General features: G+C 55.0%; 1 protein-coding gene across 3 annotated transcripts in view; it reads left to right on the top strand.

Annotated features, from left to right (window-relative positions):
• The window catches only part of ZNF407 (zinc finger protein 407), a 439083-nt gene extending 422971 nt beyond the window's left edge, over positions 1-16112 (top strand). Inside the window, exons 10-11 of one of the 3 annotated variants that reach the window (XR_014302668.1) lie at positions 7114-7298; positions 16046-16112. Coding sequence is in view for 2 of the 3 variants with exons in the window: in XM_082698665.1 (XP_082554791.1) it covers positions 1658-2991 (1334 nt within the window). In the remaining variant the exon portion in view is untranslated. Of the gene's footprint in view, positions 1-1657; positions 4062-7113; positions 7425-16045 lie in introns of those variants that run through there. The other 2 variants (XM_082698666.1, XM_082698665.1) reach the window with 2 other exon arrangements.
• Positions 16113-17899: the final 1787 nt, after the last annotated feature.

The following is a 17899-nucleotide window of genomic DNA, read 5'->3' as shown; positions in this document are numbered from 1 at the left end:
AAACGACCTTGAAGTTAGGGAGTGGACAGAAGCAAGCAGATCAAGTTCAGGAGATAATGATGACAGAACGGGCAGAAACAAACCGGATGGAGTTTAGGGCGTTAAAGGCAAGTGGGACGGCTACGTCCCAGGTGTGGGGGCGGGGCAGGCCTAGCGGAGGAGGACTGGCCAATACGGTAGACCGGAGACCCAGGGGTCCCCACGGACGGTGCGCTGAGCACCCCGGCAGCACCTCTCGTGTCCACTCAGGCACACGCGGATGTGTGTACACAGGGGCCTGGAATGCCCTGTCCTCACCTGGCCTGCTGCTGCCTACCGGGCCTCCTGGCATCTTTTAAGACAGAGATTTTAGGGAGATCTGAAGTTCAGGAGATAAACTGGGAGACGAGGTCAAAGTACAGACTGTGATTCAGCCCTTTCTCTCAAGGACCCGCACAGGTAACCTACGCTCGTTCTTGCCTTCTGAACTTTAGTCTTCCCGAGGTGAGTCTGTCCTTCGTAGAGCAGGAGAAGGGGAAGCGGAAGGCGGGAGGGAGGCACAGCCCAGCAGGCCATCCCTGGGCAGGGCAGTGCCAGTGCGCAGGGCTGCCACCCGGACACTCGCCGAACAGCAGAGCGTCGTGGCTTAAGCGGACGCGGGACTCCCAGGGGTTCGCTTTGTTCAGACGTAGCGCAGGCATCCTGCTCCGGGACCGTCACCCACAGTCTGGGTGGGAGCCTGGGCGTGTCCACTTGGCAGGTGGGATGTAAGGCTTCGGCGGCTGCTGCCCGAGAGGCCACACCCACTGGAGACGGGCCTCATCTGGGCTCTGTACTCAGTGTGGACCCCAGGGACAAAGGTGCGCTCTCGCGGCGGGGCCCTGACGTGGAGAACAAAGTGCTCTTGTCTCTCAGGGATGCGAGCAGCACGCACTCTCACCATTTACTTTCCTTTGTCAGGGTCAGGAGTGCTTTTTTAAACTGACCTACAATTTAGAGAGTGCGTGGACTGTTTCAGAGCTGCGGTGGCCACTGGGCTAGGAGACCCTCCCGTGTAGACCACTGACGGGCTGTTCTCTCATTTCGTGTGGAGGAGGCTCCAGTAAGGACACTGGTAGAGAATTTGAGATTTAAAGATGAAGAGAGGGAGTCTGCTTAAAGAGTCAGTCTGTCTTGATGGGAATAACAATTACCGTTTTCAGTCCTATTTTACCCTGTCAAGTTATTAAAAGAACATCGGCCTGTATCACAGGTGACGCTGGGGAGGGGGTGTGTGTGTGCATCCCATGCCCTCCACCTGCTCGTGAACTCACAAAAAGATGTGCCTTTGGGTCGGAAGACCTGGCCCTGCTTACCGATCCGCACCTCCCGCCAGTGACTCGTGCCTTGTTGGGAATGACGGTCACGAGGGGAGCAGCCACACTCCTTCCCTCGGAGCTGGAAGAGCACGAGCCGGCTGGTGGCCGTGGTGTTTGGACAGTCCAGCCAGGAGGACGGAAGGACGCCTGTTCCCGTCGCCCGCTTCTGCTCCCACAGCGGGAGCCCAGCCACCGGCGTCCGCGTACACGGTGGGCCTCGGTCGGGCCCGGGGTGGCGGCGGAGTGCGGCCGACTGTGATGTTACTGCTGAGGCGTTGTCTTACTTTGTCTGGGCTCTAACTGGTCCCTGTCTCCCATAGGCATCGTGTCCAAGTCCTACGAGTGCCGTTTGAAGGGCCAAGGAGCCACCTTCGTGGAGACGGACAGCCCCTTCACGGCGGCCGCCCTGGCGGAGGCGTCTCCCATCAAGGAGAGGCCCCTGAGGAGCAGCCGGCGGCCGGCAGCGGCGCCTGAGCAGGTGCAGCAGCTCATCATCATCCAGGGCTACGACGGCGAGTTCGCCCTCGACGCCTCACTGGAGGAGACGGCCGCGGCCACGCTGCAGACGCTGGCGCTGGCCGGCCAGGTGGCCCGCGTGGTGCACATCACGGAAGACGGGCAGGTCATTGCCGCGAGTCCCAGCGGGGCCCACATGGGCGGCGTGGCGCCCGGGCCGGTCCTGCCCGAGCCGCTGGCCGACGGGGCCACGCAGGTGGTGGTCGTGGGGGGCTCAGTGGACGGCCACGGCGCGGATGAGCCCCTGAGTCCAGGCGGGGCCATGACTCAGCAGGTGACCAAGCAGGAGATCCTAGACCTGACTGAGGCCGGTGTCCCCCCGCCTGACACGGCTTCGGCCTTGGATGCCCTGCTGTGTGCGGTCACCGAGCTGGGGGGTGCAGAAGGCAGGGCCGTGCCCCACGAGAAGAGCAGGTCCGGCCCCAGAGACATGCTGGTCCAGCTGCCCGGGCAGGAGGCGCCCTCCGCCGCCACCCAGCCCGAGGGCCCCGAGATCCACGTGTTCCAGGACATTCGGGGGGGCGCGGCTGCCGGGGAGCCCATGGAGGTGCTCACCCAGGTGGCGCGGCCCTCGGCCGTGGCCGTCCCTCAGGAGCGCGCCCAGGTGGCCTTCAAGAAGGTGGCACAGGGCGTGCTGCAGTTCGCCGTGTGCGAGTCGGCGGCGGCCGGCCGGCTCATGAAGGAGGGTGTCACGCAGGTCATCGTGAACGAGGAGGGCACCGTGCACATGCTGGCCCGCGAGGGCTCGCACATCGTCATGCAGGAGGCCGAGGCGCACAGCCAGCACGTGGACCTGACCGAGTCCGACGGTGAGATCTCTCAGATCATCGTGACAGAGGAGCTGGTCCAGGCCATGGTACAGGAGTCCGCGGGCAGCTTCCCCGATGGCGCCACGCACTACATCGTGACCGAGCTGCCCCCGGGCATGCAGGACGACGCGGCCGTGTACTCACACGCGGTCATCGAAGCCACCGGCTCCCGGGAGATCCTGCAGGCCGGGGCCGCGCTGGGCGCCGAGGCCGTGGTCCCGGACGGAGCCGAACAGCTGACGAGGATGGTCATCTACACCCAGGACGGCTCCCCCGCCGCGACCGTCCTTCAGAGCCAAAGAGAGAGGAACGAACTGCAGGAAGCCTGAGGCCGCCGATCCTCACGCTCCGCCCGGGTAGGCGCCGGCGGCTCTGGCCACCCCAGGACGGTGTGTGTGACAGCTCCCGGACAGTGGCACGGCCCTCCGGAGGGGTGGCAGCCCCCACAGGACCAGGGGGGCACAGAGCGTGCCTCGGGCATGGCCGGGTGGGGGATATGGGGAGGGGGTGCTGGAGCGGAGCCTGACTCCTGTTCGGTTCTCCTGTGACTGGTCTTTTCCCTCTGCTCTGGCCGCTGTGCTGAGAAGTCATGTTGTTTTCGGTTTCCACCCCCTGCCCGGCCCGCAGATGCTTTCCCTTTTCTGTTATCAAGGACCGTGCCTCGTGGTGGAGAAGTCCGAACGGTGTATCTTGCGGCCTGAGACATGCCTGTTCGTGCCGTCCAGCATGGAGCCCTTTTAACAGTTTATTATAGATTTGGTTTAAAACTGCCGCTACAAGTCCTCCCGTCCCTGTCTGTTTTTCTGAAATCGTAGGACCGCGGTGACCCCAGACCAGAGGGAGGCCTCGCGACCCATCTCGCGCATCAGTTTCCTCTCCCCAGACACGGCGGGGCTGTTCCTAGCTCTGGGTGCATCTGCTTGAAAGAAACCTCAAGCCTATGGTTGAGGAAAGCCTTGATTGTTTCTATTGGATGAAAATATACCTTGGTTAAGACAACCTAGTGCTTCTAATTTTGACTTCATTTCATACAATAAAGTCTATATATGAAATGTGCACTTTGGAAAATAGTGTTTATACTGATATTTTGCTTTTATGATGACTGTTTCTTCATACTGATGCCATTTTTGCGGGGTTTGTGATTTACGTCCGTGCAAAGGCGGGCACATTAACCGTTAGTAGTGGGACGCTGTGCCCCCCGCAGCCCTGGCCTTGTCCGTGTTCCGTTGTGGGTTCACTGCAACCACGGAATACAAGGCTCACAACTCACAACTCACTCAGCCGTATGATCGCTCTTCTTCCTTTTCCAAACCTGTAAAAACAATCGCCATCCCCAAATGCAAAGGTTGTTTTGTTCCTTTTTTTTCCTTTGAAATAAAATTATAGCATTGAACGAGAATGAGGTTCTCTTATTTCCGCTGCCGGCTGACGGGCAACCAGAGAGCACGAGGCCTTCCTCCGACGCGGCAGCTTCTCCCGTTCCGGCCCCGTCCAGGGCGCCTCCCGCGGCCTCGTGCTGTCCTCTGAGGGTTTGGCACGTGGCCCAGGCACATTCTGGTGACAATAGCTTATTCTGTCACAGTTAGTATCTAAAAATGTCGAGCAGACATGAGAGAAAAAGGAAGGGAAAACAGTCCCTTCTGAGCGTGAGGTCCCTCCCTGGGAGCACTGGCTGGGAGCGCACGTCTCCCAGCCCGGTCCTTGTGGCTCTGCCGTCTGGCCATCCCGGGGCCACCTCCCTTGACATGGCTCTCCCTTCCCCCAAAAAAATGAAAGGTAAATTTTCAAGTTTGACACTGAGAGTCATAATTAGCTGAGTATGACCAGCTCGTGTTTGTTAAAAATGGCAGGGCAGTCGGCTTCTTCTTCAACACTTGTCTTCAGCAAACAGTGGCAGGATCAACTCCCATGTGTGATGGGGACGAAGGTGACCTTTATAAACTGATGCCCCTCTCCCAGCTCCTCAGACATGTTTAAAAAAAAAGAAAAGAAGCACCAGCAGCAGCGGGGGGCTGGGGATGGGGGAGGATGTTTTCCGGTGAAAATATATCTTCCCGATCATTCCTCCCGTTAGCTGCGGCTCGTGGCCCTCGGCTCAGATGCTAATTCCTAGCGGTGCTCCGTCCTGTACGGCTAACCTTTCTGCCCGAGTCCGGGCTGTCGACACCGACATGCTGCAGTTTACCGTTCGTGATTTATTTAGGATAAATATGTCTCAGGTGGCATTTAATCCTTCATAAAACCAGTGTAGCCTGCAGTGTCAAACCAGCAATCACGTTGTATGCACAATGAAAAGAGCAGGCCTTTGCATAAAAAAGCTGTACAGAAGGTGTTCCGGGGCTCGGAAGGATTGCAGAGGATTCAGTAAGCTAGCATATCCTGTAATTACCTGTAGCGCGGGGTTCGCGCTCCCTCTCTCTGCTCTCTCATTACCCAAGTCCCGGGATGTACGGGAGTCAGAGAAGCACATACACACCCGCCTGCCACAGAATAGTGAGGCGTGGCCGATGCCGTGACCCGGGCGCACTTCCTGCAGCAGGGAGTGTCTGCCAAGAAGACCGAGGCAAGCTTCTAACCTCCCTCGGGGTTTTAGCTAGAGAAAACAGTCATGCTTTAGGAAAGCAAAAAACAGAGCGAAGTAGTTACCTGGAGACTGTCATCCAGAAAGGCCATCTTTGTCCGAAGCTGTAGCTGATTCAACGACAGACGGAGCCTCAGGGACGTCCGGCCTGCAGGGGACCCACTGCCCTGCCCACGTCGACATGGAGGGATCATTCAAGGTCCACCTTCTGCGCCCGAAGCTTGCCGGGCAGGGTGGAGAGTTAGACTTTAAGCACCGCCTATCATTGTCCCCAAATGTGGTGACCGAAGCGGGCACCCCTCTGGGATGCTTCCGCAGCCCCTGGACAGTTGTAACGATGGGAGGGCAGGCAGGAGGATGCCCTGAGACCTCTCCCCCGCAGCATGCGAGCAAGGCAGCCCACCTCCCGCGAGGGGTGCCAAGGACGGCCTTTCTGCCAAGAACCAAGGGAATGAGCTATGGTCACATCCATGGGCTGTGGCCAGTTCCAGACGTCTGCTCAGGCCAGAAACACGGACCCGGAGCCCTAGAGGACAGACGGTGACGGGTCTCTGCTCGAGCCCCTAATACATGACAGCAGAGACCCTGTGGAGGCCCGAGGCCCACGGCCTGGGAGCCCGGCGCCCAGCACAGTATTCGAATCTCTGCGCTCCCTCAAACCTTTTGTTTCCCCAGGCGGAGAGGGAGAATCCCGGCTCCTGGGGAAGACCCTCGGGACCAGCTCGGGAGCCCAGCCCAGAGCCGGGTCTAGGACGGGAACTAGGACACCGGAAAGGTGGTCTGCGCAGCCAAGCGAGAAAGGAGCTGCAAGTTGTCCCTTCTTTCGCTGCCGAACATCCGCCCGTGATTTCACGAGCGCACAGCTCACTTCAGCAGCTCCTCCTGGCCCGTCCTGTTGAACGAGCACAGTCCGCTTTCCACTCCTCCAGGGCGAGATCATTTTACATGAAGAAAAAAGTTAGCTCAGATGGCAGTTATACGTTTCGGAAGCACCTTCTAATCAGGGATTGGTGATTCATTATTAGCTTCGGCAGGCGATCCATCTGACATGTAAGGGGAAAAAATTAGCAGCTGTCACTGCGTGATGAGTTAATTTCCTGATAGGCCTGACACTGAAAAGCCATTTGGAGACGTGGCAGTGGCTGACTACAAAACCTGGCGCTGCTTCATAATTGGAGATAAAGAGCGAGCGGAGGAGCGGGCCGGGGGAGGGGCCCCGGGGCCACAAGTGGGGGCCGCTGGCGCTGCGTGTGCCCCCCCACCCCGGGGCATTGCCGTGTCCAGGGCCGGTGCCACCTGCTCTCACCCCAGCCTGTCGTCGTGTACCCGTGTCGCCCTGTGAGGTGGGAGGGTGACACGGGTGCCTGACACCCCCACAGAAGGGCAAGAGCTGACGTTCTCCTCCTGACTGTCCCTTGGCAGTTTTCATCGTGGGAGCTCGGGCTTCCAGTCGGGGGGTAATGCTTTGTCACCGCAAGAAGTAACCCCATGAAACAAGTGTTGTGGGAACTCGGTCGGGGAGGGTGGGACAGCCAGGGGGGCTCGCCGTTCTCGAACCTCCCTCCGGCCCCGCTCTCCTCGCACGGGGTCCCTTCGCAGCCCGCGCTGAACGCAGCACAGAACTGCAGTGTCCAGTCGCTGGGCGCTCGAGCTGAGTGTGCGAAGCCAACACGTCTTATGGGAAGGACTTCCGTGACCTTCGTGGCCGAGGGGTCCGTGGTGGGGTTCTAGAGCTGGGACCCGGGTGTTGGCACCTGCACCCTTGTGCTGTTTTCAGAAGAGCAGATTCACAGCATCATGAAGACAGCTGAAGTGCCCCCAGAAGCCGGAGGTAAGCGATGTCATCCCTGCTGCCTGTCTTTGTCTCCAGGTCTGTCCCAGAAATGAAGCAGAGACCTCTCGAACCTTCGCCTTGAGAAATAAGCATGCGATAGAGAACCTCGTTTCTCCAAAACTCCTGGGGCCCTCAGCCCGGGGCAGGATTCAGCTTTCTCTTCTCTCCATGGGACCAAGTGTGTGAGGTCCTACAGGCCTCGCCTCAGTGGAATCACCTAGGTAAGCACATGTCACCAAAGCCCATTACCAGATTCTGATGAATCCATTCTAGATCTCTCCAGCAATTGCTTGCCTGTTACTCCATGGTCCTGCATTTTCAATACCTTTTAATAAATCCTTTTTAAATGAGCTAATTCCATACTTTGGGGGTATATATCCAGTGGAATATTACACAGCCATCAAAAATGAAATCTTGCCATTTACATTGATTTGGATGGAACTGGAGGGTATTATGCTGAACAAAATAAGTTGGTCAAAGAAAGACAATTTTATGATTTCACTCATATGTGGAATTTAAGAAAGAAAACGGAGGATCATAGGAGAAGAGAGGGAGACAAACCATAAGAGACTCTTAACTCCAGGGAACAAACCGAGGGCTGGAGGGGAGGTGGGTGTGGGGGTCGGGGTGACTGGGGGATGGGTATTAAAGAGGACCTGTGACGAATGAACGCTGGGCGTTATACGCAACTGATGAATCACTGGCCTCTGCCTCTGAAACTAATAATATGTTACATGTTAATTAATTGAATTTAAATTTAAAAAAATAGAATGACCAAACTCGGGCCTGGCTCCCAGCCCCAAGGAAAGTTGACTTGCAGCCGCGGCAAGCAGGACTGGTCTGCTGTGTCGGCACCGTTGTCTGCGCTCTCCGGGACACCTCACATCACCCTTCTGGTCACTTCGTAAGCAGAGGGATAAAAACCAATGCAGAGTAAAGTTTTGAGTTTCAGTTTCCAAACTGCATTCGCATCTAGAGACAAGGACTGCACCAGCCGGCTGGGCAGCGTTGGTTGGGAAGGGGTCCCTCCGCAGGAAGGCCTGCTGTCCCCCAGGGCCTCAGCAGATCTTCACTGCCATCCTGCTGGGATTGAAATGGGGCCAAAGTCTATAAGGAGATGCCACAGCCCCGCTCAGCCCCGACTGCCACCTTAGCCCCACGTTAAGGGCAAGCGGGTATTTAAACTGCAGAACCACTATATGCGGCCCATCGCAGGACATGGCTTCCCAGCCCATAACCCAGACCCACACTGTGACTCACTCAACAAGCCACAGCCTCTCCCCAACATGTAGAAGGTTCCACGGAGTGGGGTGTGGGGTCTGGCCACAGCACGAGGGACACTCCCTGGGTCGGGGGGCAGCGACCCCAACCCTGTACGTAACTTCTGGACAGGTTTGAAAGTGGAAGGTCCTCCGCTCTGGGCTGCAGGTGCACCCTTCCTGACCTCTGGCCCTCGCAGAGTCTGGCCGGCCTGTCCTCCAGCTCCACATGGCGAACAGAGCTCCGGGGCAGAGCTGGGCACACAGGAGGCAGGCAGTCCCTCCGAAGGAACGGATAGACACAGGAGTTCTCGGCTCTTCGTCAGCTGCCGCTTCCGTCCTGGCTCTGCCTCCTGGTAGCCGTCATCTCCACAAAACTCCTTGGCAGCAGTGGAACTACGGATGCTTCTCACACATTCTCTTACTGGTTGACTCGGCTCCACACACCCTTCTCTGCTTATTTCCACCTTTTGCCAGAACGTTTCTTGACAAAAAGGGTCTTGAGACCAAATCCCACAAGAGGCACCGAGTCAGATTCGCACACCATCCTGTCGTGCTTGTGGAGGGGACTTCCAGGATTTTATCAACAGTAGACGGCAGAGGGGACTTTCTCTTCCTGCTGATCGTCGTGATCGAAAGGAAACAGGGCATAGCGCTGGGCGAGGTATCTTTTCTTCTACTGAAATGAGTATTCTGTTTGCGTGTTCCTGATGTCTCTCTGGCCCCGAGGCCAGTGCTACTGATCCCACCCGTGATTCCTTCCTTGACAAGCAGTGAGAAGAAATCCCAGTGTTCTCGTTGGTCGTGGATGATCATGACCTTTCCTGGAGAGAGCTCTGTGACCCCAGCGGGAAATGATGCGTGGGGGCCACGTGAGCTGCAGACCTCAAGCTTCCTTGTCCGCACAGCTGCATCCCCGATGCCTCCCAAGGTGAAGTCCGCTGGACACTAGAGAGAAGCACCAAGAGGCAAGAAATCGTCCCATGATTGATGAGGCCAAACTGTTCACAGTCGGCCACACCGCAGTACGTCTGAAGTTGGGAGGCGTCAGTTGTGTCATAGATGCAACCATGCATCTCAGCGGAGCAAGTGTTGGGGAGAGAAGCCCCAGGATCCCTTGGAAGCAACCATAGGTGTCCAGGAATCCCCAGGGGCAGAGTTTCCAGTCACCGGTATGGTGTCCATGGCGCTGACATGCCAGACGGTGGGGCGGGGGGGGGGCACACCGAGTCTTCCTCATTATAAGGGACGCGAGTGGTCCCACAGAGTGATCGTGATATGGGAAGGGCCCGGCTCCAGGATGGGCGCTGTTTGACTGGGTGTATGGGGCGACCACTGGGACATGGTGGGTGGAGGTCCGGGATGCTGCCCGATTCCCTACAAGATGCCTGGGACTTGTTTGCCGGGTCCTGTCGCTCAGCAAGCCCCTGGGAAGACAGGAAGCCCTCGCGGACCTCGCAGCGTCCCCTGCCGGCTTCAGACCCCAGGGGACAGGAAGTGGGAACATGTGCTCGTCAGCCCGGGGAGCAGGGAAGCTGCATGTCAGGGGACCCCGAGGGATGGACGGCTGCCCCTGTCCCAGAGCGAATGGAGCTCGTTCCGTGTGCGTGTGAGGACAGGCACTAGCGCCACTCCTGCAGGCGATGGAGCGAGGGAGAGGGCGTGGGCAGGCCCTTCGGCACCTGAGAGGTGAGCACAAGCCAGCAACGAACGAAGGATCAAAGGACCAAGCGCCTCAGCTCTGCCGGCAGGAAGGGGAGCACGAATCACGGCGCCTGGCCCCCAGCCCACGGGGCCTGGGCTCCGCAGCCAGGTTCAGGTCTCAGGGTCTAGGACAGCCCAGGGGCTCAGACCACAGACGCGTGTCCCATGGAAGCCCAAGCAGACTGCTACGAGGACAGAAGTCGCTCGGCGCTGTTCAGTCCGCTTTAACATAGCAGCCAACATGGCGGCAAAAAGCCCAGGGGACCCCAGCCCTGTGCAGCCCCGTGCAGCCGCTGCCCCAGGGCCTGTCCAGTGACTTCGAGGTGATGGGCTCTGCGCCAGGCTCTCCACTTCCATTACCTCGCTCAGAATCCCCCCCAAACCCTGACACACACCCCGGACAGGGGAAGGACCGGGCCCCACAATGCACAGCAGAGGCCCCTGCGCTGTGTCACCAGCTCCCAACTGTGCGCCCGTGGACACCGCAGCCCTTCAGACAGCCGGGGGGCTCGAGCATGTTCATGCACGGCCCCCGCAGGGCTGATGGGCCACGATGCCCCCTCTGTGCCAAGGGCCCCCCTGACATGGTCTGTCAGGGTGGGGGGGACACTGGTTGGTGGTGGGGCCCATGCACACTGTCCCTCTGCCCACCTGGGCTGAGGCCTTCAGAGGGACGGGCAGGTACCGGGAGGGAAACAGGAGGAGTTTCCTCCAGCACCCCTCACCCCTGCTCTGCAGCCGGCCGGTCCGGGGGCCTCCCGACCTCCACACGCCACCCAGGCAGCGACAGGCAGCAGGGTGCCCTGCCCCCTGGTTCCTACGGGCGCTGCCCAGCCGCCAGCATCTGTCGTGCGCTCCGTTGGGCAGTCGGGTCGGTCCCGAGGGGAGGCAATGGGGTCAGACACCTTCTACCCCTTCCGCGGGCTGCTCCGGGGCACCTACGGTTCTGGGAGCCAGGCTGGCGCAGCTTCCCTGCTCTCGAAGCCAGGAGGACGCCCAGCCGGCGCTGTCTTTCTGTCGGGAAATCTGCCACCGCGTGTCCTGTCCTGTCACTGGAGCGTCAGCGGGCTCGAGTCTCTCGGCAGATGGCGCGGCGGCAGCTTTCAGGAGCTGTGAGATCCAGATGCCAGCCCCAGGCTGGTCTCCTCCGGCGGGGACAGCTGGGCCTGGGCTCCGACGCGCCTCTCCTTCCTTCGTCTCTCTGCCTGTGAAGCTGCGTCCGTTCACTGATGCGTTCCAGGGTTTTCCCTCCTGATGCCTTTGGGCTTCCGTGCCCGGAGCCTTCCCTGAGCCTCCGAAGGGGATGAGCCTGCCCTGCCTGCTGCCCGAGTGCCCCGCGCAGGAGCAGGATGCCAGGGTGGTCAAGGGCAAGGCCTCCTGCAGGCTCCTGCACAAGCACATGGATGGGGAGTTGGGGTACCGGCCTCCCCTGCCGCCCTCCCCCGCCCCCAGCCAGGAGGTGGATGAGCACTGGTGTCTGTGCCATCAGCTCCCCGAAGGCTGGGCTTTGCTCAAACTGTCTTCACGGGGACAGTCACCTGCTTGCAGGCTCAGCCGCTGTGGCCTGGGAACGTGGAAGGGCACGCCCGGCAGGTCTTAAGTTTGACACCAGGTGCACAGGTGCTGGTGTGTGAGAGGAGGTGACCTAGGGTCACCCCGAAGCCCTGGGCACGCACCCCTTCCCGCCACCGGGCTGACTTGGCTTCCGTCTTCCACACGATGCAGAGAGCGGGTGAGACAGAGCCAGTCCTAAGCCAACCTGAGAAGTCCTAGGGGCACCAACACTCCGCAGGATGAAGACGCTCGTGGGAAAGTGGGGAGGCTCCTGGCTTCTCCTCAGCCTGTGTTCTTCCAGTGGCTCACACACCCCTTGATAAAAAGCAAGAAATGAACTCACACCCGACATATGTATGAGTAAATGTGACATAATATATATTTTCTATATACACATTGCACTGAAAACGTAACACAAACATGAAAACGGAGCTTTCCAAGTAACGTGGATAAAACAAACCGTGTTTTATTGTGTGCCTGATCCAAAAGGCTGTCCACTATCATTATATATTAGAACAGTATTCATCTTCTCAAAAAGCAGATGTAGATGGGTATCTGAGAGTCTTGCTGGACACGCGTGGCCCTCTGGCGAGACCTAGTGTGACAGCGTCAGCTGCTTCCATAGTGCACGGTAAGAGGAGAAAGGAGTCCCCCGGGGGCTACTTCGGGGGACCCTCTCCAATGCACGTTTTTCAGTCCATTTAGTGGGGTTAGCTTGGTAGAAACCACTCATTGTCATCTGTAGGTCCACCTAGCCAGGCTCACGCGCCCTGCCCTGTGGCCCCCACTCGGCCCTCAGCAAACCTGTGACTGTGGCTGCTTCACAAACTGGTCCCCATCCATGTCCATGAGGTCTCTTCTGAATTTTTAATAAAACACATAGAAATAGAAGTTCTAGCATTTTCTTTCTAGACACAGCGGCTCACCTGCACCCCACCCACCCCACCAAAGCCCCCTGATGTCCAGCAATCCCCTCTGCTCTTGCCACTCCCTGACTCTCAGGAGGTTTCAGACCAGAGCTGAGGCAGTTTTGCTGGACACTCACGGTCAGGAGAGAACTGGGCTTAGCGGCCTGAAGTTGGCTTCACTGGCTCCGGCAGTACAAGAGGGAGGGTTCCATGAGGGCACAAGACAGTCTGGGTTTTGTAGCTTCCAGTGTGCTTGCTCCCCTGACCTGGGCACGCCCCCGATACCCATTCAATACCCATCAACACCTTCTCCGCAGCGCGTGAGGATGGAACCCAGACCTGGATGCATTCCCACCCCCAACCCACAAAAAACAGAGCCAAAGAACTGAAAGGTATAATCCCACAAAGAGAGAGTAAGAGAAGCCACAAGAGCTCATATGAAAATAAGTTGCGGGGAAGGTGAAAGGGGAGTGGCACTGGCGGAGCAAACCAGAGAGATTGGAGCCTCCCTCAGTGCCAGCAGGGAAGGTCCCAGCCAGCAGCATGCGGACTCGCATCCCAGAGCCCTGAGAAGTGGACGCAGCTGTCCTCCAGACAGTGCAGATGGCAGGGCTGGGCCCAAATAGGTCCCCCTCCACTTGACCTCTGTAGCCAGACAGGTACCCTCCCCCACTTCCTCATCCAGAGGACAACTGGAAGTTTATTCTCTTCTGGAAAAATCCAGCCAGAAACGCTCTGAGCTGGGGACCCAGCAAAGAGTGGGAGAGGCCACACATCAAATAGGATTAGGAGAAATTCTACATATCAAATGATATTCACTTCCAGTCTCTCTCCTGCTGGGCTCCGGTACAAGGGAAGCCAAATATGCGACCTGCTGGTCGAAGACCAGAGGGTTCTTTTCTGGAGAAACTGAACTGTCCTACGAGGAGACCTCCACAGACAGATACTCAAGGACTTCCTGGTGAAAGGGCTGACTGCCGTCAGGTCACTTTGAAGTGAAGGCCAACTGCCAAAGACCCCGCAGAGAACTTCCAGTCAGCCTTAAGGCCTCATTCAAATATGGACATTTATGGCCAGGGACTAACATGAATAATAAAGATCAAGAATAAAGAGGAGAAATAAAAAGAAAGAAACATACTTAAAAAGAAAAATTTTTAAACTGCACTTACATAATAAGAAAACATATGTTTCCATGAAATAATAATGTGTTTCTATATTTTTAAAAAAATAACCATAAGAGAACAAGAAAATATCTTTAGGGAATTATAAATAAAATAGATGTCATTTTTAAAAAATTCCATCTTTGGAAGACAAAGTGAAGAAAGCCCTCAGAAAGTAGGACCAAAAGACAAAGAAGTTCAATTAGGTGATACAACAAATCAGGAAGTTAAAATATCCAGTGCAAGAGATCCAGAACCAACTAAAGAAGGTTTAGAAAGGCAAAATAGGGAAAACAGAAAGAAGGACACGATCAAAGAATTAATTCAAGAAGATTTACCAGCATGAGATAAGGGTTTCCAGCTAGAAAGGACCCATTAAGTTCCCGGCATAATGAATGAAAGAGACATATACTGGGCTTGTCAACACGAAATTTCAGAACCCTAGAATATGCAAAATCAAAAACTTTCACGGAGATATCCTAAGGAGATCACACAAAGGAAATCAGAATGACATCAGGCTTCTGAAAAACAATTCTGGGTATGAGACGTCAAAGAATTCCTCAAAATACAAAGAGAAATTGTACAGTCAAAGAAGAATTCTATATCCAGCTAAACTATCAGTCAGACATATGGGTAAAATGAGGACATTATCCGACATGCAGTCTCTCCAAAGTTTTGCCTCCGCTGTACCCTTTTTTCATGAAGCAATTGAAAGATACGTTCTTCCAGAAGAGAGCATAGTTTTGAGACTTGGGAACAAAAGATCAACATAGGGGCAACAAGGGATATTTTCAGGGTAGTGCTCATTGGAGCAGATAAAGGGAGGGCTCTAAGCAAAAAGGAATGGAACTGATAGAAGGCTTGATGCATTCATTTGTATGGAAAACGTGTTTAAAAATTTGGATCATTTGGAAAGAATAAGTGACAGCATCTAAAGCAATCTAAGGTGATAAAAACAGTGAGGTAATATTAATTCTAGAAGAAGCTAACAAATGTGCCAGAAAGAAAATCAAGTCACTTGGCTCCACAGTGAACAGTGTTTCCACAGTCATCGTATTCATGCTGAAATGACTTTAATAAAAATTGTACTATAATTAAGCAGCCAGGATGGAGAGAAAGGGGTAGTTAAGATGAGCATACTAAATCCTCTGTCCTAACAAGAGGTTAATAAACAGCATCTTAAAATGACACCTAATTTGAGTGTCAACAAATTGCAACAACCATTGATTGCCTAGATGGCAAACTAGCACAGGCTTCGGACTCTGTCCTCATGGTCCCCCACCACCCCCTCCACCCCGGGGGAAGCATAGGAGAAAAGGGAAGGAGGCGATAGCAAGAGTGTGTTGCTCTGGCTGTTTTGAGCTGGGTGTTTGGGTGGAGAGAGAGCTGTGCCCAGGGTCCTGGGGCACAGGCAGCCACCACCACTATGGGAGGAAAACTTAGAGAAAAGCACCTGCAATTGGATTTTGCTCTGCAAAAGCCTCTGACATCTTGCTGCAGAATCCTGGGGCAACATCCCGGATTCTCGGTGCTGGAGCCCTAGGGACAGAGCCGAAGCCAACAGCAGCTGCCGTTATCTGAACATTTAAAAATAAATAAATAATATGCTTAAGGATTTAGGAAGTGAATAATTCTGTGTTTGGGGGGGGGGTGGTGATACTTCCGTCTATCCAAGAAGCCAAGCAACTTGAATTGATTCCCATTTGACTTGACGGGTTTGGCTGGCAAGTTGGCTCTACGCCATGCCCCCGTCTGGCCCTCTGCCCTGCTGAACGAGCCCAGAGATGCCGGACAGCATCGGGAAATTGCCAAATCACTGGCCATGGTGCAGGATGTCCAAACAAAGACGGTTTTTCAGTCCATAGTCCGTGGAAGGAAAGTACTTCATGTCCCCAGTCTCTGATGCACACTTGGAAATGCTAACACCCCACCTCCCTCCCCAGCTTTTGGAAAGTGACGGAGTCGGTTGCTTCAAATGGACTGATGGTAATTCCTATCAATTAGCCATATAATAATCATCTTGGCCATGTTTAGTTATCAGAGCAAGAGACTAAATTACATACTACTGCATACCAAATAACTTTTATAATATATATTTAAATAGTCAGAAACAGCCAGAAGCCACCAGTAGACTCTTTTACATCACAAGTGGTTTTGTGACACACTCTGCCATCTTGAGTCTGTTTGCAGGGCTCAATTTTAGGGTGTGTAAAAAAGGAAGAAGACGGGAAAAATACATATGGTGGAATGATTCATCACCAAGAGAGGAGAATGGCATGGAATGACAGCAGTCAGCTGCCCTCAAGGAGCAAGGCGGTGTTAAGCTTCTGTCTTAAGTTCTAAACATTTTTGGCCTCTAAATTTGTTGTTTTGTGTTTGTCAGTTGGCGGTGGAGGGGTCTTCCAACCCAAAGAAAACCCAGGTTGGGTGTCAACTGACTTCATGTGTGGGCCATCACTGAATTTTGTTCAACCACTGTTGGCTGCCCTGTTTCCCCTGGGGGCTCCCTGGGATGCTGATTTGGCTCCTGAGGCAAGTGGTCTTAGAGGTCATAGTCTCCTTCTCTAAATGCAACGTGCTCATGCTAACTCAGCAGCAGGCACACCTGAGAGAGTCTGAGATGATGGTCTCACTGATGGCAGGAAGGAAGGGGTGCTGATGGTCCCAACAGCAGTGGGCGACCCTCTTTTTTCCTGGCATCGTGCTTCAGAGGAAGGGATTGCTCCTGGAATGAAGTCTGTGGTCTCTCTTCCAACTGCTGACTCATGTCTGCCCCAGTGTTGTAGAGGGAGTCTTTGGAAAGCCTACAAGAATGGGTGATTTGCTTCTTTTTTTTTTTTTTTCTTAGCTCCTCTAGCCCAAGGAACTGTCTGCTCTGCCAAGCCAAACTTTCCAAACTTGGGTGGGCTCCCCAAGGCATACCCTGTGTTGCTGAGGAAAGGAAGCGGGCAGGAGGGCAAGTTAGTAATGCTTATTCTCCTTAGATCTAAAGCCAAGTCCTCCAATCAGTTTATTAGCAATAAAGCTGTCACATCTTTGGCATCTTAGTTCTCAACTTGGAAGGGGAAGAAAAGGCAATATTTTTTGACCTTTTAACTCCCCAATATAGACTTCTGTTGTGGACCTTAGAACTTGATTTCTTCCCTATGGTAACAGTGGTAAGTGACAGGAAGTTAGCCCTCTATATTTCCACCCCAAAATCCTGGGCCCCAGGGCCAAGATGAGTGAGAAAGAACATGGGTCTCACCATCACGATATGCCGTGCTAAAAGCAGAACTGGCCAGGTTTCCTGGAACTTGGAGCAGGGCTTAGAAAAGACGTCGGGACACAGCACTAACCTAGTTCTCAAGTCTCCAAGTGCTGGAAGCCAGTAGCACAACCTCACTAGGATGGTCGCAAAGGATGCTTGAATTGAGATCAGTGAATCCCAAAGTTAGGCTCTCCAGCTCTGCACACAAGGGTCTGATCTGGTGCACCTGAAATATGACCCGAATTCTGAATATTGAAAAAACATGATCTGAGGAGTCATATTCGTGACCATCTTTAAGAAACACCTCGTCAGCCAATCGCCTTTCGTCGTCTACCATGAAACCAGCTCTGGGCTGGGTACCATAGCGACTTCGAAAGTTGAGACATGACCGTATCCTGAGCCCCTGAACGAGATTAAGTCGGACAGGATCCGTGTAAATGACAACATTTGCTTTCCGCCAACTACACGTGAACAAATTGACTGTCCCTCGGGTTCAGTCACCCCAGGGGAAGTCATTTAAGACCTCTACGCTTGCATTTCCTGCCTGTCAGTGAAGGCCTTGGTAATGCTGCCTGATCACGAAGGCTCCTTCCAGCTCTGATTTTATTTGCTCCTTGGAGGGGAATGGGGACCATCTGGCTTGCTGGAGGTTCACATGTGAAGAAAGGCCATACACTCACTATGACTCTCCCCTCGCCCCTCATGGGAGACCACTAGAAGCTTATGTGTTAGCTCTACTGGCATCACACATACCTCAAGAATCCACGTTCCTCCCGGGAGCAGGATTTCCAGTGTGGTGGGGGCAGGACTAGAGTGGGTGAGACGGCCCCCGGGGCGTGTGGGCCAGGAACCGTGTCATAGGAGAAAGAGTTGAAGGAACTTGCCCCTAACCATCAGGAAGAAAGAAGACTGAGAAGGGACTGTCTTGAGACATTGGAACAGAAGTACCCACGGAAGAGGAAGAGATGCCCTGAGTCATCGAGGTGC

This window comes from Mustela nivalis (genome assembly GCF_964662115.1).
Source record: "Mustela nivalis genome assembly, chromosome: 14".
Classification (NCBI taxonomy): domain Eukaryota; kingdom Metazoa; phylum Chordata; class Mammalia; order Carnivora; family Mustelidae; genus Mustela; species Mustela nivalis.
This window is presented reverse-complemented; position numbering and strand designations above follow the sequence as displayed.